The following is a 24,165-nucleotide window of genomic DNA, read 5'->3' as shown; positions in this document are numbered from 1 at the left end:
CACAAAAAGGGGAAATATATATCGTAACTCAGACTTCCTTCATTAACGAGGCAAAATATACGTAGAAGAATAAATTCTATATATTATACTGGTTGTGAACAAATATAATCAGTTTAAGCAATGCATGCTGATATTAGACGAGAGAGAGAGAGAGAGAGAGAGAGAGAGAGAGAGAGAGAGAGAGAGAGAGAGAGAGAGAGAGAGAGAGATTTTATAAAGCTATACCCATACCATAAATCTTACCATATATATATATATATATATATATATATATATATATATATATATATATCTATATGCATGTATAATCTATTTCTGTCAATCAGATAGTACTTTACCCAATTTAACTTTATAAATTTACTAATATTATAAGACAATTACTGTATTAATCATAAAACCAGTCACACATCAGTTTTGAAGATTACTTTGTGAGTCAAATGAAACGCGTACATATATTTTTATTTATTTTTATTCCAAATTAACAAAATAATCTAGTTTGAGAAAATGCATAACATTCGAGAACCAAAGCCCTATGACGGTCTTCTTCCTCGCTCCAACTGACCTTTCATAACGCTCTGACTTTCCTTTCTAGTGATCTAACTTGTAAGATTAGAAAACCGTAAAATTACCTTTATTTTATCAAACAGCCAATCGTACAAACTACTTGTGTCTTGCTAAAACTGCATCACAATATTAAAAAGAAAAAAAAAAGAAAAAGAAAAAAATAAATAAATAAATTTGAACGAATGGTTCATGTTCACTGGACTGACATTCACATTCAATGAATCTTTTACAGCACAAACATATATTGGTTTAAAAATAAATGTATCAAGTTTTAACAAATTTCAATTTTCTGTTCAAATGATCTAATATATGAATGAAATAAATTTACAATGGGTTACTATACTAAGTCAATTTATGTTTGTAGATGCAGTAATGGCAAGAGTTTTGATCCTAAGCTTGACACTTAAATTTACATGTAGATTGAATTAGAAAAAAACAACATAATCCTAATTCTTCATTACAGAATATGTCTAAAGCAGCATATTAGTAATGACTAGAAATTACACTAAGAAAAATAAATAAAACATTTTATGAATGGACCGAATATGTTTTTGTTTCAAAAAGAAAAGAAACTTTATGGCAGTAATCATTTATTAATCATATTAATAAATGTAATGCAAATTGTGAACAATCTTCGAGATGAAACCATGAAGCTGTGAGTCTTTTGTAACTATCCATTGAAATGATCAAGACCAATTAATATTTCTTAAAGAAATGGACATACTTTCAAGATTGGTTGCTATTTCTAGTGAAATTGAATAATTTTCCTGACTAACAATGGTTATTTCACTTGATATGACAGATCGTCACAGCCAAGGCTATCTATTTCCTATGTTTAATACTGCCCATCAAAAAGATAGCAAAGAAAAACACCTTCGTGCTTCCATCTTTGTTTCCGTACTCTTTATTTTCTTATTTTCTTTTCCCTGAGTCTTTGGTGAAAAGACGCCCTTCTGCTTCCTCCACTTCTTATTGTTCTTCCGCGATTTCTTCGTCGACGCCATCTTCTTCGTCGACGAACTCCTCGTCGTCGGCAGAAGCTTCCTGGTATTGCTGGTACTCGGACACGAGGTCGTTCATATTGGATTCCGCCTCTGTGAACTCCATCTCGTCCATGCCTTCGCCCGTGTACCAATGCAGGAAAGCCTTGCGACGGAACATGGCGGTGAACTGCTCTGAAATGCGCTGTCGAGAGAGAATATTACTGTCAATTAGATTATCTACAGATCCAATTGGATTGGATGGTAAAAGAGCTTCTCTTTTCAATAGATATGTCAGTCTCTTATCTTTTGGAACTCGTTATTGGTATAAAAATTAGACTAAATTTAAATAAACAAACATATATATATATATATATATATATGTGTGTATATATATATATATATGTGTATATATATATATATGTATATATATATATATGTATATATATATGTATATATATATATATATATGTATATATATATGTATATATATATATGTATATATATATATATGTATATATGTATATATATATGTATATATATATATATATATATATATGTATATATATATATATATATATATATATATATATATATATGTATATATATATATATATATATATATATATATACATATATGTATATATATACATATATGTATATATATACATATATATATATATATATATATATATATATATATGTATATATATATATATGTATATATATATATATATATATATATGTATATATATGTATATATATGTATATATATATATATATATATATATATATATATATGTATATATATATATATATATATATATATATATATATATATATATATATATATATATGTATATATATATATATGTATATATATATATATATATATATATATATATATATATATATATATATATATATATATATGTATATATATGTATATATATGTATATATATGTATATATATATATGTATATATATGTATATATATATATATATATGTATATATATGTATATATATATATATATGTATATATATATATATATATATATATATATATATATGTATATATATATATATGTATATATATATATATATATATATATATATATATGTATATATATATATATATATATATATATATATATATATATGTATATATATATATATATATATATATATATATATATATGTATATATATATATATATATATATATATATATGTATATATATATATATATATATATATGTATATATATATGTATATATATATATGTATATATATATATGTATATATATATATGTATATATATATATGTATATATATATATGTATATATATATATGTATATATATATATGTATATATATATATGTATATATATATATATGTATATATATATATGTATATATATATATATATATATGTATATATATATGTATATATATATATATATATATGTATATATATATATATGTATATATATATGTATATATATAAATATATGAGAAAGAGAGAGAGAGAGGAGAGAGAGAGAGAGAGAGAGAGAGAGAGAGAGAGAGAGAGAGAGGAGAGAGAGAGAGAGAGAGAGAGAGAGAGAGATACCAAATTCCCTTTAACTTAGGAATAGGTTACACCCAAGGGAATTTACGTATGAAAAAGGGCATTCACCCCAAGAATTAAAACCTATGCCTTTTGAATTTTGATGCAGAACAAGACGAATTAGATACTCCTATGCATATTATTGTTCTTAGAATCTAAATCCAACCAATTCAAAGTTTGTAATAAGTAGCTATGTATGATTTCAATAATCCCCGACGACTTTTTTTCCACTTTTAGATATCAAGTTATATAAATCTTTAACGCCGAATCCACTTAATCTTGAATGATCTTCCTAATCGGGTAGTTGAATCAGTAGAACTTCAAAAGTTCAAAGTTGGAGCAAATGCTTTTTTGTTGACCAGGCGGACATGAGTCTTCTTATAGTTTATATATGACATATCTGTTTTAACGTTGTTAATAGTTTATATATGACATATCTGTTTTGACATTGTTACCTTTTTTTTAGATTGATTTATTGTTAATTTATTCTCTTCATTTATTTATTTCCTTATTTCTTTTCCTCACTGGGCTATTTTTCCCTGTTGGAGCCCCTGGGCTTATAGCACTTTGCTTTTCCAACTAGGGTTGTAGCTTGGACAGTAATAATAATAATAATAATAATTTACTTATCTTGCAGCATGTAACATGTAAAATTTATTCCCAAGGTAAAATTCGACATTAAAGAGTAATCACGGTTTAATATTTGGAGCCATAACCAAGTCTCAAATTAATTAGTAACATAACTATTACACGGAAAGTATTCGTCCTTCACCAGATAATAAAGCGGAGAATCACAGGTGCTCTTCGACCACGATTGAACTAGATTTATCTGGTGGTTACTAATTACAGTAGAGTGAGCCCTCGTTTATCGCGGTAGATAGGTTCCAGACCCGACCGCGATAGGTGAAAATCCGCGAAGTAGGGACACCATATTTACGTATTTATTTAACATGTATATTCAGACTTTTAAAGCCTTCCCTTGTACGTAGTACTGTTAACAAACTACCCTTTAATGTACAGAACACTTAATGCATGTACTACAGTACCCTAAACTAAAACAGGCACAAATATTAAAGGCGATTTTATATCATGCGTTTCCTAAACACGCCAAAAAGCACGATAAAAAATGGCAACCAATGTTTTGTTTACGTTTATCTCTGATCTTAATGAAGAAACAAATGCATTTACACATCTTTGTATAGGTTAGTTTTTGCATCGATTACTGTACTGCAGTTTCACATTTTCAGATATAAGTGGATCAGTTGTATACAAATGTATTTTCAATAAGTAATATGTCTATAAAACTCTTCAGTATATAAATATCTTCTGGTCTTATTAGCATTAGTACGATTATAACTATAGTCAATTCTTTCTAGCAAGGCAGATTTGCACCGACTCGCAGGGGTGCCCTTTTAGCTCAGAAACGTTTCCTGCTCGCTGATTGGTTGGACAAGATAATTCTAACCAATCAGATAGCAGAAAACTTTTTCCGAGCTAAAAGGGCAACCCACTGCCAGTCGGTGCAAATGCGCCTCATTAAAAACAATTGAGTCTAGCTAAGCTATATCCCTAGTTGGAATAGCACGATGCTATAAGTCTAAGGGCTCCAACAGGGAACAATATCCCAGAGAGGAAATGAAATAAGGAAAGAAATAAATTAAAGAAGTAATGAATAATTAGAAAATAATATTTTAAGAACAGTAACATTAAAATAAATCTTTCATATAAACACTATATAATCACTATAAGAACATAAAAAAAGAGGAAGAGAAAAAGATAGAATAGTGTGCCCAAGTGTACCCTCAAGCCAGGCCTTCTCCATCACAAGGCTCAATACTACGCAGTACTCTAGAAGTTTTATTCCAGCTGTTACCAAGTTGTGGAATGATCTTCCTAATCGGGTGGTTGAAATAGTAGAACTTCAAAAGTTCAAAGTTGGAGCAAATGCTTTTTTGTTGACCAGGCGGACATGAGTCTTTTTATAGTTAATTTATGACATATTTGTTTTTGATGTTGTTAATAGTTTATATATGACATGTCTGTTTTGACGTTGTCAATTATTTTAGAATGATTTATTGTTAATTTGTTCTCTTCATTTATTTATTTCCTTTTTTCCTTTCCTCATTGGGCTATTTTTCCCTGTTGGAGCCCCTGGGCTTTTAGCATCTTGCTTTTCCAACTAGGGTTGTAGCTTGGATAGTAATAATAATAATAATAACTCTAACCTAAGACAGTTGCTATTCCCTTTGATGTAAATATTGTCCTATTCATAAAATTAAATGACCCATGAATGTGAAATACAAATGCTCCGACTTTTCGCATCTTTAGAACAGGGAAATGAAAGGGAAATTGAATGGTAAAATAGTCTCACTGTATAGTTTAAATTGTTGTGATATTCCATCAAAGCAACGTTCCAATTATACTTCATAATAGTCATACGCTACATATTCATTGGAAGATTCAGGAAAGCCTTCATCTTTTAATTGCATTAAAGGTCATATGCACCAATTAGACAATATAATATAGAAATTAGGGATGTAGTTATCATCATCATCACCTATTGACGTAAAGAGCTTCGGTTAGATATCGTCAGTTGTCTCTATCTTGAGCTTTAAATTCAATACTTCTCCATTCATCACCTCCTACTTCGCGTTTCATGGTCCTGAGCCATGTAGGCCTGGGTCTTCCAACTCTTCTAGTGACTTGTGGAGCCCAGCTGAATGTTTGGTGAACTAATCTCTCTTGAGGAGTGTGAAGAGCATGCCCAAACCATCTACATCTAACCCCCCATCATGATCTCATCCACATATGGCACTCGAGTAATCTCTCTAATAGTTCCATTTCTAATCATGTCCTGCCATTTAACTCCTAATATCCTTCTGAGGGCTTTACTCTCAAATCTACTAAATCTATTGGAGGTTGTTTCATTATAAAGAACAAGTGTTTGGCCATATCTACTAGGGCACACTATTCTGTCTTATTTATCTACCTCTTGTTTTTTGAAGTTTTTATAGTATATATATGAATTTTATTTCAATAATTCATTACTTCTACTATAGTTTATTTCCACATTTCCTTTCCTCACTGGGCTATTTTTTTCCTGCTGAAGCCTTTGGGCTTTCAACATTCTGCTTTTCCAAATAGGGCTGTAGCTTAGAAAGTATGTATGTGTATATATATATATATATATATATATATATATATATATATATATATATATATATATATATCTTTCTTTATCTTCTTTCCGATCAGGCTGTCTCTGGGTAGGATGTGATGGAGTAGTCATATCCTGGTGATAGGGGAGTACCTCAAGAGGTATACTTGGAAACGACAACTGCTTTGTTATAGTCAGTAAAGGGGGAGGGGGTGGGAAGAATTGAATGTGTGTATATAAATATTTAGCTGTTATTTTTGACAGGTCCTGTACACCAAATATTTACAATAAACATTATTCAATCCCACGTGTATTGACTATCACGAACACATGGAAAAACCGACAGCACAACTATGAAGTTACATCTATCATGGTTTTTTTGTTGACCAGGCGGACATGAGTCTTTTTGTAGTTTATTTATGACATATTTGTTTTTTATGTTGTTTATAGTTTATATGTGACAAGTCTGTTTTGACGTTGTACCTTTTTTTAGAACGATTTATTGTTAATTTGTTCTCTTCATTTATTTATTTCCTTATTTCCTTTCCTCACTGGGCTATTTTTTCCTGTTGGAGCCCCTGGGCTTATAGCATCTTGCTTTTCCAACTAGGGTTGTAGCTTGGGTAGTAATAATAATAATAATAATAATAATACCTTACTCGAAATACCATTGAAATATGACCCTTACCACGACCCTTAGGAAGTGTCATTCAACCCGAGCAGTGACCACTGAATCAATCGAAAGCTTCAAAAGCATTGAACAGCTTACCTTGAAGATCTCCTGAATAGCTGTAGAGTTGCCGATGAATGTAGCAGACATTTTGAGGCCCTTGGGAGGAATGTCACACACGGCGACCTTAACGTTGTTTGGTATCCATTCGACGAAGTAACTGTGGGGAAGAAAATGTTCGTTAAGTCTTGTGCTTTCTCGATAGGTGGCATTGCAAAGCAGTTTTTGATAAGGTGTGATATACAGCTCGTTCTGTTCTCACCTATATAATAAGAGAAAGTATCTGGCGCTATATATATATATATATATATATATATATATATATATATATATATATATTTATATATATATATATATATATATATATATATACTATATATATATATATATATATATATATATATATATACTATATATGTATATATATATATGTGTATATATATATATACATATGTATATATATATATGTGTATATATATATATATGTGTATATATATATATATATATATATATACACACACACATATATATATATATATATATATATATATATATATATATATATATATACTATATATGTATATATATATGTGTATATATATATGTGTATATATATGTGTATATATATATGTATATATATATATATATATATATATATATATATATATATATATATATATATATTGGGGGAAGTGCCTTGGTATATGTATGTACAGTATGTATTTATGGGGTCACGTTTAGCTCTCTCCGTCCCTCGGGTAGAGGGAGTAGACATACCCTAGTTGGAGGGGGGTGGGTGCCATGTGTGCATATCTATCAAAATATTTATGTCATTTTTGACAGGTCGCATACATTAGTTCTAGTATAATTCCAAAGCATTTTTAAAGTATTTTACCTAATATACTTCCATGCATATACAGTTTATCTATACCTTCCAAAAAAAATTAAGATTAGAATAAATATATTTCATTAAATATTTTAAAACAATTCCTATACGCCTAATATCTTAGTGTAATAATAATTCTTAGCGTAAATAAGCATAATTATTAATGGAGTCACATTTCCTCTCTTTAATCTTCCTAAATAAAAAGGATGGGTTAAATTCAAAAAAGAATAATGCAATGCGGATTATGATACTTTGTTTTATATGATTATTAAACATTAACTATATTTAATTACAATAAAGGAAATTACATGTAAAAGATGTATAAATATATCTATATATATATATATATATATATATATATATATATATATATATATATATATATATATATACACACATACATACACTATATATATATATATATATATATACTGTATATATAATTTTTATACTATATATATATATATATATATATATATATATATATATATATAATTTTTATACTATATATATATAGTTGCAGTAACTTTTTATATTATAGAATAGGTCATGGCAACAAGTACAGTCTACCTTGAACCCTCCTTTTACTTATCTGTCTGTTACAAAGGTAAGAAAAATAATGACAATGAAATACATTGTGATCAGCATCTTGCGTCTTCAATATTATTATTATCATTACTTGCTAGGCTACAACCCTAGTTGGAAAAGCAGGATGCTATAAGCCCAGGGGCTCCAACAAGGAAAATAGCTCAGTGAGGAAAGGGAACAGGAAAACTTAAATGTTTTAAGACGAGCACCAACATTAAAATAAATATCACTTTACAAACTATAAAAACTTTATTTTGTTTCCAACTATAATTTTCCATCAAAGGCTGACAGGTTTGAGAGGGAGAATGTGGTATCTGTAGTATGGGTTCTTGTGATTAAATAGATCTAAGTTGACACCTGGTCTATATGCAACCTTATTTGCTTATCCCCCTTTATATTACGGGCTGCCCAGCGGCAAGAGCCCGTGTCTTACATAAGGTAAGGCAATCTACACACACATTATCCCCCCTTTGGGATTGTTTCATACTTTAGCGAATATCCAGGAAATGTAGTTTCTTTGAATTTCTTTATATTCTATTCCTAAATACTGTATATATGCACAACAACAACAGCAGTCGTTTCTAGTCCACTGTAGGACAAAGGCCTCAAACACACACACACACATATACATATATATATATATATATATATATATATATATATATGTGTGTGTGTGTGTGTAAAATGGGTTTCCTCTTATCATGAATCATTAATTGCAAATACTGTAGTAAAATGTATATGCAGAGTAAAAAAAAAATAATAAAATAAAAGGCCAAGTGGGTTTGAAAGCAAAACCACTGAAAAGAAGTAAGTCAAGTAATGAGTTATTAGCATGGTGCAAGATCTGTGCAAGGTAGAAATACTCTTTAGATTATATTTCAAAGTCGTCGAATTCTTGTCAAGAAAAAAAAAGTATATATATTTCAAAGTCGTCGAATTCTTGTCAAGAAAAAAAAAAGTATATATATTTCAAAGTCGTCGAATTCTTGTCAAGAAAAAAAAAGTATATATATATATTTCAAAGTCGTCGAATTCTTGTCAAGAAAAAAAAGTATATAAAACAGAACGAGTTGTCATATGATAAATACCGAGAAGACATTACTAATCTATAGTGTACACTCGTGCACACTATTCTATTTCATTTCTCTACCTCTTGTTTTGTTAGTTTTTTTAGTTTATATAGGAAATATTTATTTGAATGTTAGTGTTTTTAATATTTTATTTTCCCCCCGTTTCCTTTCCTCACTGGGTTATTTTCCTTGTTGGAGCCCGTGGGCTTATAGCATCCTGCTTTTCCAACTAGGGTTGTAGCTTAGCAAGTAATAATAGTAATAATAGGCAAGGAGACATTGTCAGAGTACAGTATTGCACAACTTAACTTAAAATGATAAAAAATTATAATTAAACTTGCAAGATAATAACCCATGCTTATATTTTTGACATTATTGAAGTTAAAGTATTTATAGTTTATATAGGAAATATTTATTTTAATGTTGTTACTGTTCTTAGATTATTTTAATTTTCCTTGTTTCCTTTCCTCGCTGGGCTATTTTCCCTGTTGTGGCCCCTGGGCTCATAGCATCTTGCTTTTCCAACTAGGGTTGTAGCTTAGCAAGTGATAATAATAATCGTACAGCCTGGTTAATAAAAAACGACCCTTACCTTGAATTTTTGTTTTGAACCGAGAGCATCTGCTCATCGACTTCCTTCATGGACATCTTTCCTCTGAAAATAGCTGCGACTGTGAGGTACCTTCCATGGCGGGGGTCGCACGCCGTCATCATGTTTTTGCTGTCGAACATCTGCTGGGTTAATTCGGGGACCGTGAGTGCCCTGTAGCATTGTGACCTGTTGACAATCAAAGAAATAAGTATATTTGCCATTAAAATTAACAAGTTGGAGTTCAAGATGAAAGGTTGTCACCAAAACTGTTAATTCATATTCAAATATTATGCTCCAGACACCAAGTTTCTAAATTCGTCGTACATACATTTTGGAATATTGTCAAAAATCTAAATGTAGACTTCCCTGAAATACAAGGAACAGCTGACATTCGTTATCTTTACACTCGCCAAAAAAGATTATAGAGCACAAGCTGAGCTTTACCTTAGTATAAAAGCCACAAGCTTTAAAATATAAATTTGGAGAGTTTTACATTACTCACGTAACTAAAATTAAACATAGATGAAACAGTACCATGCAATATACATTGATATGGCACCATTGATAAAATATGTTGATCCACATCATACAAACTTTCAATTTCTTGCGATGAAAGCACCGAAGTCCAAAAACCAAAAATTTATTCAGTGTAAATACTTGTCTATAATTAGGATTTTTTTTATCGTATTCACTAAAACATGGACTAATTTCATGCCTAACTCTGTAAAGGGCTGATGTAAAAATAATGACGATAAAATGAATGCAGATAGTGAGCAAAATATGAGTAAAGTATGATACACAAAGTCTTACCCTCTGGAGGTGAGAGGAGCGAAGCCAGGCATGAAGAAGTGAAGACGGGGGAAAGGTACCATGTTGACAGCTAGCTTTCTGAGATCAGCATTCAGCTGTCCTGGGAATCTGAGGCACGTTGTCACTCCAGACATTGTTACCTGCAAAAGGAGGGAATCAGAAGTAAAGGAAAAATCACACTATATAAAAGCTAGTCAGTTTTCACCAATTCATTTACATATTGTCATAAGAGGTGGAGTTATGGGAATATCACTGCTTGAAAGATTGAAAAATTATGAAGTAGGAAAGATTACAGATGTGATAAGGGTAGTACGACTAAGATGGTGGAGAGGGAGTGAGGAGGGCTTGTGAGGAACCTGTTCGGGGGAGAAGAAGGAGAGAGAGACAGAGAATTAGATGGTTGAGATAAGGTTAAGGATGATATGGAGAGAAGAGGTTTGATGGAAGAGAATGCCTTTGATAAACGTCATTGGAGGGTGTATTATGCAACAGGCAAAATGTAGGGATAAGGCTGGGAAAGAAGATAGGCGGTAGAATTCTGTAGAAAAATAAGACCCTCTACTTATTTAATGTTTCCTAAACTATCTTTCTGAAGAGAGAGGTATAAAGTATTAGAGATTATGTTACAACGTTCTTGAAAGTTAAAAAAAAAAAACGTTGAGCTTCAACAGATAGTTAAAACTATAATTAAAATATTTACATCATAAATACGTGTGAGAACTAAATATTATGCTTACCGATACAAGGTGGTTCAGATCTCCGTATGAAGGTGAAGTGAGTTTGAGTGTTCTGAAGCAGATGTCGTAGAGAGCCTCGTTATCAATGCAGAAAGTTTCGTCGGTATTCTCAACAAGTTGATGGACGGACAGAGTGGCATTGTAAGGCTCTACCACAGTATCGGACACCTGTTTTAACAAAGAGAATCGAGGATAATTTATTTTGATAGTTGTATTATGTTTGTCTTGGATTTTGTAATTCGAATTGAAAGGAATTGTTTTGCAATTTAAATGTTTCATTTATTTCAATCTTATGTTAATTTATCTCATTTTTTTTATTATCTGAATTCTGTAAGACCAGTTTAAAACAGGCTCTTTACCAAGTCTTTGTAACCATATACATGTAAAAGTAAATAAAAATCGATCTGAAATCACTAATCATCAATATTGAGAAAAATGCTCTTAGTAATAATGAAAAAAAAAGAGATAATTTTGAAATATAATAAAATACACAAAAATCTAATCATGTACATAATTGATAATTAAAAGTTCTGGCGTCATTTAACTGACAATTACTCGGAATGAAGTCATACCTTTGGACTAGGAATGACGGAGAATGTGTTCATGATTCTGTCAGGGTATTCCTCCCTGATCTTGGAGATGAGCAGGGTGCCCATGCCCGACCCAGTGCCTCCTCCCAGGGAATGTGTGAGCTGGAAGCCCTGAAGGCAATCGCAGTTTTCGGCCTCCTTCCTCATGACGTCCATGACGGCGTCCACCAACTCGGCGCCCTCTGTGTAATGCCCTTTGGCCCAGTTATTACCTGTGGCAGGAGATTAGATTGGATTTATGAATTCTGGCGCTAGGGACTGGTAGGGCATTCAGAACCATTACAGGAATAATTAACAGCAATGTATCTATACGTCATTACAGTCTATTCAGATCGGACAGCAATATACTGTACTGTGTAAAATTACTTATTTCTGATCGTTTATGTTGAACAGAAATACTAGAAGAATGTGAAATATTAGGTGATTATAATTTAACTTTATAACGATAAACGAATAACTTATTAGACTTATTATAAAAATCCGTCGCGTTTCAAACGAACAATGTCACCACTACTTACCAGCTCCACTTTGTCCAAAGACAAAGTTATCCGGCCTAAATATCTTGCCGACAGGACCCGACCTTACGGCTTCCATCGTGCCTGGTTCAAGATCGACCAGGACGGCTCGTGGAACATAACGACCACCTGAAATGTAAAAAGTCTAATTAAATAATGGTAATTGCGAAGATTTATGGCTCGATTTAAATGAACCTACTTAAGAACAAAGATGGTGAAAGATACAGAAAGGAGAGTGGGGAGGTCAATTATAGCTTTGATTGGATTAGATTCATGAATGAATCTAGCGCTGGGATCGTGGAGGCCATTCAGTAACTGGGGGGGGGGGGGACTTGCAGATATTCATGAAGTAAAAGTTGAAAGTGGTTGGACTGTAGTTGGAAGAGAGCAAGAACGGAGATTGAGACTTGCACCAATTATTATTATTATTATTACTTGTTAGGCTACAACTCTAGTTGGAAAAGCAGGATGCTATAAGCCCAAGGGCTCCAACAGGGAAAATAGCCCAGTGAGGAAAGGAAACAAGGAAAAATAAAATATTTTAAGAACAGTATCATTAAAATAAATATTTCCTATATAAACAATAAAAACTTTACCAAAAGAGGAAGAGAAATGAAATAGAATAGTGAGCCAGAGTGTACCCTAAGGCAAGAGAACTCTAACCCAAGACAGTAGGCCATGGTACAGAGGCTATGGCACTACCCAAGACTAGAGAACAATGGTCTTATTGTTTCCTGTAAACTGCATACATGGCGTTCATACGAGAAAAGGCATCCAGGAATGAGATCAACTTGATTTATTTCGCCATTTCGAGCATAATTCCGATATGAAGTTGAAGTTAAGGGGCCTTCCGCTGCTTTGGATGAGAGTTCTCTTGCTTGAGGGCACACTCAGGCGCAAAATTCTATCCTATTTCTCTTCCTCTTGTTTTATTTTTTTCTAAAGTTTTTATAGTTTATATATGAAATATTTATTTTATTGTTGTTACTGTTAAAAAATCATTTTAATTGGTCATTACTTCTCTTGTAGCTTATTCATTTCCTTATTTCCTTTTCTCACTGGGCTATTTTCCCTGTTGGAGCCCTTGTGCTTATAGCACCCTGCTTTTCCAGCTAGGGTTGTAGCTCAGGAAATAATAATAATAATAATAATAATAATAATAATAATAATAATAATAAATGCAAGCACATATCGTATTTGAAAAGTACCTTAAGAAATCCATACTTACTGCAAATGGTTTTATGCTGAACAGATTGACATATCTACTTACAGTTTATATCTGGAAAAATCTATTTTAACGTTATAACTGGTTTTAAAATATAGTTTTTTCATTCATTATCTTTCATATATAGTTTATTCACTTCCATATTTCCTTTCCTCCCTGGGGTATTTTCCCTATTGGAGCATTAGGGCTTGTACTGTAGCATCCTGCTTTACCAATTAGAGTTGTATTTTGGTTAGTAATAACACGCAAATTTTATGCATACAATCTATTATGTAAAATCCAAAATAGTCTTGTATAGAAAAAAAGTACCTTGAAATGTATTGCGTAATCTTTTTCATTTCAAGGAGAAATTGTATTTTGCCTAATAGGTTTTACGACCGATAATAAGTTCGGCTAATTTCAGTGGCTACTTTTCTCTTGGTAAAGGTAGAAGAGACTCTTTAGCTATGGTAGGCAGCTCTTCTAGAAGGACACTCCAAAATCAAACAATTGTTCTTTAGTCTTGGTTAGTGCCATAGCCTCTGTACTATGGTCTCCGACTGTCTCGGGTTCGAGTTCTCTTGCTTAAGGGTGCTCATTCACATTATTCTATTTAATTTCTCTTCCTCTGGTTTTGTTAAAATTTTTATAGTTTATATAGGAAATATTTATTTCAATGTTGTTACTGTTCTAAGATTATTTTATTTTTCCTTGTTTCCTTTCCTCACTGGGCTATTTTCCCTTTTGGAGCCCCTGGGCTTATAGCATTCTGCTTTTCCAACTAGGGTTGTAGCTTAACAATTAATAATAATAATAATACCCACCAATAAAAGCTTAAATTCGAGATGAACAGAGACTATTGTTGAAAGGGGCAAAGTTAATGGGAAATATTAAATTATATTTGACAGGTCCAAATATGTCAGAATAAATCTATGACTTTTGTAAACATAAAATTTGCAGGCAGAAGTCAAGATAAATCAAATGATTTAAAGAAGTCAAGATAAAGCAAATGATTTAAAGAAGTCAAGATAAAGCAAATGATTTAAAGAAGTCAAGATATATCAAATGATTTAAAGAGGTCAAGATCAATCAAATGATTTAAAGAAGTCAAGATAAATAAAATTATTTAAACTTTTGTAAACGTAAAATTTATAGGCAGAATTCAAACGACACATGGCATAAACTACAAGATAAATCAAATGTTTTAAAGATGAATAAAGATAAGTGTTTCTCCCAACTCTAATCTGGTAATATTTCCCATAAAGAAGTGTCGCTGAAGAACACACCTGTCATTCTATCATCATGGCATATGTAGTTGGGGTGATTACTAATGAAAAAAAAGAAAAAAAAAGCAGTCGCTTTAAATGACGACAGGCGGGGAGATGAAGGCCGGATGCCAAATCTCTGACGGCGTCTCCTTGACGACTCTATCTTCCGCCAGATCGCTGGTCGCATGATGGATGCTCGGGAGAGTTCAGACATATAAGATTTTTACCTTTTCCTCATATCAATTTCTTATGAAAGTACCTCATGTTTTTTGCCTTTGCCCTCTATAGTCAATTATTTTTAGTGAGGCAGATTTGTACCGACTCGCAGGGGTGCCCTTGTAGCTCGGAAACGTTTCCTGCTCGCTGATTGGTTGGACAAGATAATTCTAACCTATCAGGTGCAGGAAACTTTTTCTGAGCTAAAAGGGCACCACTGATAGTCGGTGCAAATGCGCCTCATTAAAAAAAAAAATGAGTATAGGACCCCCCCTCTCTCTTTCTCTCTTTAAAGGCCGCTCATGAATGGCAGACGCAAGGGACAGTGACAATGTCTTATAGACTGATCATATATACATATGATCAGCGTTTAAGCTAGGACCAGGGAGGGCCAGGCAATGGATGTTGATGATTTAGCAGATAAACCTATAGGCTCCTCCAAACCACCCATCCTTAACTCAAAGGATGGTGATGTTGCAGACACTACAAGAAACTATCAAACTTGAGCGGGACTCGAACCCCCGTCCAGCATATCGTTAGCCAGGGACGTTTCCAATAGGCCACCACAACCCTTTATTATTATTATTATTATTACCAGCCAAGCTACAACCCTAGTTGGAAAAGCAAGATGCTATAAGCCGAAGGGCTCCAATAGGGAAAAATAGCCCAGTGAGGAAAGGAAAAAAGGAAATAAATAATGATAACAAATTAACAATAAATATTTCTAAAAAACTTATCTAAACGAACATTGCAGTATTCTTCACAATTTAGATGAACAAATGAAAAAAATTGGAACGAATTTGGGGGAAATATTTTTTCATACTAATAAAAATAATTCAAATACATAATAATTCAAATCATATTTCATATAATTCAAATAATGATTTTTAGAAAATCAAATAATTCAATAATTCAAATAATACTGATAATAATTCAAATAATCCAAATAATAAGAATTCAAATAATTCAAATACTAATAATTAAAATAGTTCATATTACTAATAATTCAATTAACCCTTTTACCCCCAAAAGGACGTACTGGTACGTTTCACAAAACCCATATATAAAGATTATATGATCCGCCTCTCATAATGACCAGTGGTTACAGTACCTGAGGCTTCATTGTAGTAGACGTTGATGCGCTCCAGTTGCATACCAGTACCGTCATCGCCGACGTACTGCCCCACGGGGTCGATTCCGTGTTCGTCGCTGATGACTTCCCAGAACTGCGAAAAAAAGGAGAAATATATTAGTACGATTTATTTATTTTCACAACAAATTTTATTTTGACACTGGGATATACATTATACACACACGCATATATTCATATATATATATACATGTATATATATATACATGTATATATATATATATATATATATATATATATACATGTATATATATACATGTATATATATATACATGTATATATCTACATGTATATATCTACATGTATATATATATACATGTATATATATATATATATATATATATATATATATATATATATATATATATATATATATATATATATATATATAAATTAAATGGCCTTACACATGTTCTTTATTTTCACAACATTTTATTTTGATACTGGGATATACATCATACACACACGCAAATATTCATATATTCATATATATATATATATATATATATATATATATATATATATATATATATATATATTAAATGGCCTTACACATGTTCTTATTCATGTCTGGAGTTTGGTTAGTTCTAATCAGCAAGCTGGCCATTGCGAATTGGTGATGGTGGGAGACTTTAGTGTTGTTTGACTGCTCACAGCAAAATAACCTGGTATGAGTGACCCTGACTTGTACAGCTTCTCTGATCATGGCAATACTCAAACCGTTTCACCATTTTAAGGTATCCCCACTCAGAAAGGGATATATTATTATTATTATTATTATTATTACTTGCTAAGCTACAACCCTAGTTGGAAAAGCAGGGGCTCCAACAGGGAAAATAGCCCAGTGAGGAAAATAAAAACTTAAAAATAAAATATTTTAGGAAGAGTATCATCATTAAAATAAAAATCTCCTATATAAACTTTAACAAAACAAGAGGAAGAGAAATTAGATAGAATAGTATGCCCGAGTGTACCCTCAAGCAAGAGAACTCTAACCCAAGACAGTGGAAGACCATGGTACAGAGGCTATGGCACCACCCAAGACTAGAGAACAATAGATTGATTTTTGAGTGTCCTTTTCCTAGAAGAGCTGCTTACCATAGCTAAAGTCTCTTCTACCCTTACTAAGAGGAAAGTGGCCACAGGACAAATACAATACAGTAACCGTTGGGTGAAGAAGAATTGTTTGGTAATCTCAGTGTTGGCAGGTATATGAGAACAGAGGAGAATATGTAAGGAATAGGCCAGAATAATCGGTGTATGTAAGCAAAGGGAAAATGGACCGTAACCAGAGAGAATGATCTACTGTAGTACTGTTTGGCCAGTCAAAAGATGCCATAACTCTCTAGTGGTAGTATATGCTTCTGTGAAAATTTTCCATCGAGATAAGCACCAGCGTATACATAAATGCTTATTTGCTGTATAACGTAAATATGTGTTTAGGTCTAAGTTTTTCCCTGATGCAGTTTATATAAAAGATAATGGGTGCACTGGATTGAATTATCTTATTTTTCTTTTTTAGGTAATGTGCAGTAGTACATTGGCTTCTATAAAATTATTAACTATGTTTATATAGACACTCAATTATGTGTGATTATATGTATGTATATATAAAATATATACATATAAATATATATATATACATAAATATATATACATACATGTATGTATATATATATATATATATATATATATATATATATATATATATACATACATACATACATGTATGTATGTATATATATATATATATATATATATATATATATATATATATATATATATATATATATATATATATATATATGGCATATTTTTCTATAAAATGTGAACAAAAAACTAGGTAATATGAACGCTCGTAATTCTAATGGTACAATTATAGGCCTACAATATAGACAATAATAATAATAATAATAATAAATTGACATTTGAAATATTAAAACAAAAATAAATAACCGCATAGTAACTCGATCATACTCGTACGTTTCCTTTCGAGAGAGCATCTACAAAAATGACATCCACCTTACAATTTTCCTGCGATGCCTAAATCTCTCATTAGATGTTGACTGGCTGAACATCAATTAATGTATTTATTTCGTTTAAGCGATCCACACAGTCGACTTTATAGAAAACAAAACTGAAAAGGCAAAGGTCACAACCATTTCAACTCGCAACGGCATTTGCATTCCTCATATAGGTCAAAGGTTAAATCTCGATTACGATAGAGAGAGAGAGAGAGAGAGAGAGAGAGAGAGAGAGAGAGAGAGAGAGAGAGAGAGAGAGAGAGAGAGAGAGAGAGAGAGAATATCACCCTTATAAGAACTATCATTTTGACAGCTTTGGAGGAATATAGTATTATGCAAGGTTCGACAGTCTGGAAGTTACCATTTGAGAGAGTGAGAGAGTGAGAGAGAGAGAGAGAGAGAGAGAGAGAGAGAGAGAGAGAGAGAGAGAGAGAGAGAGAGAGAGAGAGAGAGAGAGAGAGAGATATCACCCTTATAAGAACTATCATTTTGACAGCTTTGGAGGAATATAGTATTATGCAAGGTTCGACAGTCTGGAAGTTACCATTTGAGAGAGAGAGAGAGAGAGAGAGAGAGAGAGAGAGAGAGAGAGAGAGAGAGAGAGAGAGAGAGAGAGAATGTTAGTTAAAGGTGGGCTTTAAGTCTCATTTACAACTGTCAATCAATTGTTATTGACTACTCTTGTTAATTTCTCCCACTTGCATCAATTCGTTTATTCGGCTACGGTTATTCTCAGGAATATGTTTCAAATTTATCAACAAAGGCAAATCCAATTTATTTATAAACTATTTTATGTGTAGCTTTCATTTGCATGAAATAATCTATGATGAACGTCTTTAAAGTAGTATTTTTTTGTCAAATACACTTCACAGGATAATGCTAAGAAATCGAAGATTAGGATGCTCTGAATTTTGTTTACCTGTATGAAATATGAATAGAGAACACACAGGCGTATGAGTATATTTAAACAAAAACAAATACACACATATATCTCTATCTATCTATATACTATATATATATATATATATATATATATATATATATATATATATATATAAATATATAAATATATATATAATCATCATCATCCACTGTAATTAGTCCACTGCAGGACAAAGGCCTCAGACATGCCCTTTCACTCCCGTCTGTTTATGGTCTTTCTATACCAGCAAACTTTCTTAAATCGTCAATCCATCATCTTCTCTTCCTTCCCCTGCTTCTTTTGCAATTTCTAAGTACCGATTCCGTTATTCTCAATGTCCATCTATTATCTGTCATTCTCATTATATGTCCTGTCTTTGTTTATCTATGTTCGAAGATCATCTATTTTAGTTTCCTCTTGTATCATGTTTTTTTTTTTTTTCCAATATTTCGTGTTATTCCGCTCATTATTCTTTTCATAGATCTTTGAGTTGTAAGTTGTAACTACCTTAAGTTCTAAGGCTTCAGTATACAGTATACATATGTGTGTGAAGAATGCGGTGTGCACAATTTATAGATCATAGCGTAAATAATAGACTAAAATTCATCTAAATCGAGTCTCATTATCTAAGAACTAAATGTGGAAGAGAGCAATGCTCAACAACTATAGACGAAAGAAACAAATATAGACGAAAGAAACAAATATAGACGAAAGAAATAACAACCGTACCAACAACTATAGACGAAAGAAATAACAACCGTACCAACAACTATAGACGAAAGAAACAAATATAGACGAAAGAAATAACAACCGTACCAACCGTAAGACCAAGGTACCTTGAATGGTGCAGAGTGCCAGACGCCGAGCACCGGAAGAAAGAGTAAAAGAAAGCTTACGCTACTGTAGGCTTACTCGGGGAAGCCATATTGTCATCGTCAATTTCCCAATGAGTAAGAATTCTTGTATTGAGGGGGGAAACGGGATCAGACCTAAGCCCCTGGCTCCCCAACCTTAAACTATATCGCCATACCAGGAAAACTCCGTCACGTCTAATATTTTGCTAGTTGCGTTTCCGGTTCATATCTATTTTAGCAAGAAGCCTCGACGCTAGACTTTATTTCTTACCTTTCCATTTTCTATGTCAATAGGAGACATTGCCTTTTACTCTTGTCTATTTTTACGACATATGGGCTGTTCTGCCAATGTTTCTGTAGAGTTTGTTAGTGTATCTTCTTCATTGCCATGTACAGTAGGCCTACCCAATTTTGTTTTTTGACTTGGAATCCCTATAAAGACTGTTTCCGCCGTTTTTTTTTCGTTTTTTTTTTTTTTTATGTGTGTGTATTTGCCGCTTCAATGCCCCGTACAATATCCCATTTTGTTTTGATTAACGAAGGAGGCCTGTTTTTTGTGACTTTAAACCTCTGCAAAGACGATTTATGTAGAGTTCTTGAACAGCCTTCGAAAGACGTGCTCTTGGCACGTGCTCCTAAGAGATGGGAAGATTCAGGTGGCTCAGCCAAGGATTATCAAGGTCGAGACGGGTGTGTCTCTTCCCCTCATCCAACCCCCATCCCCTCTTCCCCCTACAACGTATGGCTGCTCCATACTAAGGTGTCAAAAATTAACTCTAAAACTAAACTGGCACCGGGAATTGCACTAACCACACCTTCAAAGGAGAGAGAGAGAGAGAGAGAGAGAGAGAGAGAGAGAGAGAGAGAGAGAGAGAGAGAGAGAGAGAGAGAGAGAGAATTTCTCGTCTTAGATATTTCATTAATTAAGCAGCTGTTTTATAATCATTTACGTGTCAACCTCGCCATAAAGATTTTTCTTGTCATTTCGCGTCTCATGACTTAATGGCAAAATCGTTTTTCATCTACTACCAAAACAATAAAAGCTATAATATGAATTAAATAATAATTTTATAAGGAATTCAAAGCTACAGTATGAATTGTATATTATATAATTTTGTAAAGATTTTATAAAGTAAACGTGAGCGTCGGTCGTTAGCTTTACACGTCTGCCCCTAAATTGGACTAAGAGACCCACGTGAGAATGGAAGACTTGGCTCTGACTTTGAAAAGGGAAGTTTTTCTTTAGGACTTAAGCCCATAATAGAGGGCGAGTCGGCACAGAGAGAGAGAGAGAGAGAGAGAGAGAGAGAGAGAGAGAGAGAGAGAGAGAGATTCCATTCACTTACCCGTACGATGATAAATCATCTCTCCTTGTTAATCATCTCAATCAAGTGTTTCAATGAGGGCGTCCTTGAACCAACATTTCTTTCCCACTGGTCTAAAAACTCTAATTCGTCATGGATTCTTAAATTGTGTATTTTTATGTCTGGTTACTTTTATTCTTAATTGATAAAGAACTCTTATTGGTCTAGAGAAAAAACAATCAAGTGATGATAGGAATCCAGCTAATTAACGCACGTGTTCATAGATATGGGAACTTCAACAATGCGTTATTTTCTGTTATTCATATTACAATGTTGGGTCAAAGTGTTATCGCTTCATTAAGAAAATCTAAAAGAACGAAAGAAAAACAAGACCGGTAGAATAATAAACAGAGCAACTCGGGATAAGCATCGAATTCCTCAGAGCGCCTGCCTCTTCCTGTAGACTCTGATATAGTGATACACTGTCAAACGGTTCGTCGAACCTGTTCGTCAAACGGTTCGAAGAGGTGGAGCCAGCCACAAATGCATAAGGTTTGTGGACAATGAAGCCCCGCCCACAAAAGTCAGGCGAGAACAGATTTTCTTCGAACCGTTCGACAAATCCCGTTCACAAGTTCGAACGTCACTTCAAACACTTGTCTGTCGAGCTGCGTTCGACGAACCGTTCGACTGAGTAAATTCGCCTTAAGGTTCATGCTGTATAAGATCAGAAAACCAGCCTTTAAATTAAAATAAAAGTCTGAAAGTAAAATGTCTTACTATTAGCAATGTGGGTTCATAGCCGGCTCATGATGTTTGCCTTATGCGAATAACTGGCACTGCATGTGCGTATGTACGTTTGTGTGTCTGTTGACGAGTGCCAGCTTTTATGAGTACGCTTTGTAGCATCTACTCCTCCAATGGCACTTCACCAAACAAACAAACATAATATCAAGAGATATACCCACGTTTTAGTACTTGGTTGTTTTAAAAGCAATGAAACGTTTGATGTACTTTTTATTGAAAGTTCGATGAGGAAATGACACCAGACATGACAATGAACCTCAAGAAAATAAAATTAATCAAAGGCCTCCACTTCCCGAGGCCCATCCCTCCAAACCTAGAACCACACTCAAATGAGCATCTAACGCCTGAGTCTAGACTTCTCGGCTGACATAGCGGTTATTTTAAGGGGCTGAGTGAGGGGAGAAAGTTATTTTGACAGTGTGACCCTAAAGGGGAGGAGGAGTTAAGGGGAAGGACGGGGGATTCTTGAAGAAGTTGACGTGGTGTGGTGGTGGTGGTGATGTTGGAGCACGGAGAGAGGGAAATGACGCAGAGGGAGTCTCAGATTGAATTCGATTTCGGTGGATGCGGGGAAAAAATGAACGTTGTGGGTGCAAGATGAAAGACTAACGGCGTGAAAAGATCAAATGGAGATGAAGAGATGAAGTAGGAGCCAAAGAGTATTGTCTGAGAGAGAGAGAGAGAGAGAGAGAGAGAGAGAGAGAGAGAGAGAGAGAGAGAGAGAGAGTATACTCACCACCCGGAAATGAACTAAAGTGAATAAATTAAACGAAAGTACAAATAACCACCAAAAGCACTAACAAAAGCTTATTTCCAATTGCCAGGTGAGGCGATGGATACCAGAATTCTCGCCATTCTCTGGCATCAAGGCGACATATTTCCCTTAACACGTTCCTGTAGAAAGAAGCTTGTCAGAGATAGGCCAAGTTTCAAAGTAACCCTATAATATGTCTCTATTAAATCTCTTTGATATCAAAAACAATTGACCAGACTAACCCATGTCTGACCGTCGTCTTTTTATATCCTCTTTAACCAGTTTCCCTTCGACTTGACTTCAAGAGACCAGAGGTACCAACGGTCTAGGCCCTAGGCATATACCTATACTTATTTTTTTAATGAGGCGCATTTGCACTGACTCGCAGCGGTGCCCTTTTAGCTCGGAAACGTTTCCTGCTCGCTGATTGGTTGAACAAGATAATTCTAACCAATCAGCGATCAGGAAACTTTATAATGAGCTAAAAAGGCACCGCTGCTAGTCGATGCAAATATGCCTCACTAAAAAGAATTGACTATACACCGTGGAGGTCTAACGTACTTCCCAAATGCACCGAAGGTCCGAAACTCGAATAATTTGATGAAATGAAAGATGAATAGGGGTCATCTTGCTCGTCTTATAGTCCTATTAAAATCTTAAATGAAGAAACTAATAAATGCAAGTTTGTGATTTTTTCCTATTAATTTAATACTTTAAGTCCAATTACTTAGCAAATTCAAGAGTATAAATGCACGATACTTTCAAAATATAAAGAGTTGCAAACAGAGAAGTCCATTGAAAGATTTCAGTCGAAAACAGAAAAGTCCATTGAAA

The 24,165-nt window shown here is 33.0% G+C and overlaps 1 protein-coding gene across 1 annotated transcript in view; it reads right to left on the bottom strand.

Moving 5' to 3' along the window:
* Positions 1-450: 450 nt before the first annotated feature.
* The window catches only part of LOC137617349 (tubulin beta-4A chain), a 36,416-nt gene continuing 12,701 nt past the window's right edge, over positions 451-24,165 (bottom strand). The window contains exons 2-9 of the mRNA XM_068347372.1: positions 16,628-16,742; positions 12,832-12,957; positions 12,296-12,525; positions 11,724-11,891; positions 10,987-11,126; positions 10,177-10,362; positions 7,080-7,200; positions 451-1,749 (exon numbers count right to left, since the gene is read on the bottom strand). Coding sequence (XP_068203473.1) covers positions 1,534-1,749; positions 7,080-7,200; positions 10,177-10,362; positions 10,987-11,126; positions 11,724-11,891; positions 12,296-12,525; positions 12,832-12,957; positions 16,628-16,742 — 1,302 coding nt within the window. The 3' untranslated portion in view covers positions 451-1,533. The remainder of the gene's footprint in view (positions 1,750-7,079; positions 7,201-10,176; positions 10,363-10,986; positions 11,127-11,723; positions 11,892-12,295; positions 12,526-12,831; positions 12,958-16,627; positions 16,743-24,165) is intronic.

Source organism: Palaemon carinicauda, chromosome 23, assembly GCF_036898095.1.
Source record: "Palaemon carinicauda isolate YSFRI2023 chromosome 23, ASM3689809v2, whole genome shotgun sequence".
NCBI classification, from domain to species: domain Eukaryota; kingdom Metazoa; phylum Arthropoda; class Malacostraca; order Decapoda; family Palaemonidae; genus Palaemon; species Palaemon carinicauda.
Note: the sequence above shows the minus strand (reverse complement) of the source record. Positions and strands in the feature narration are given on the sequence as shown.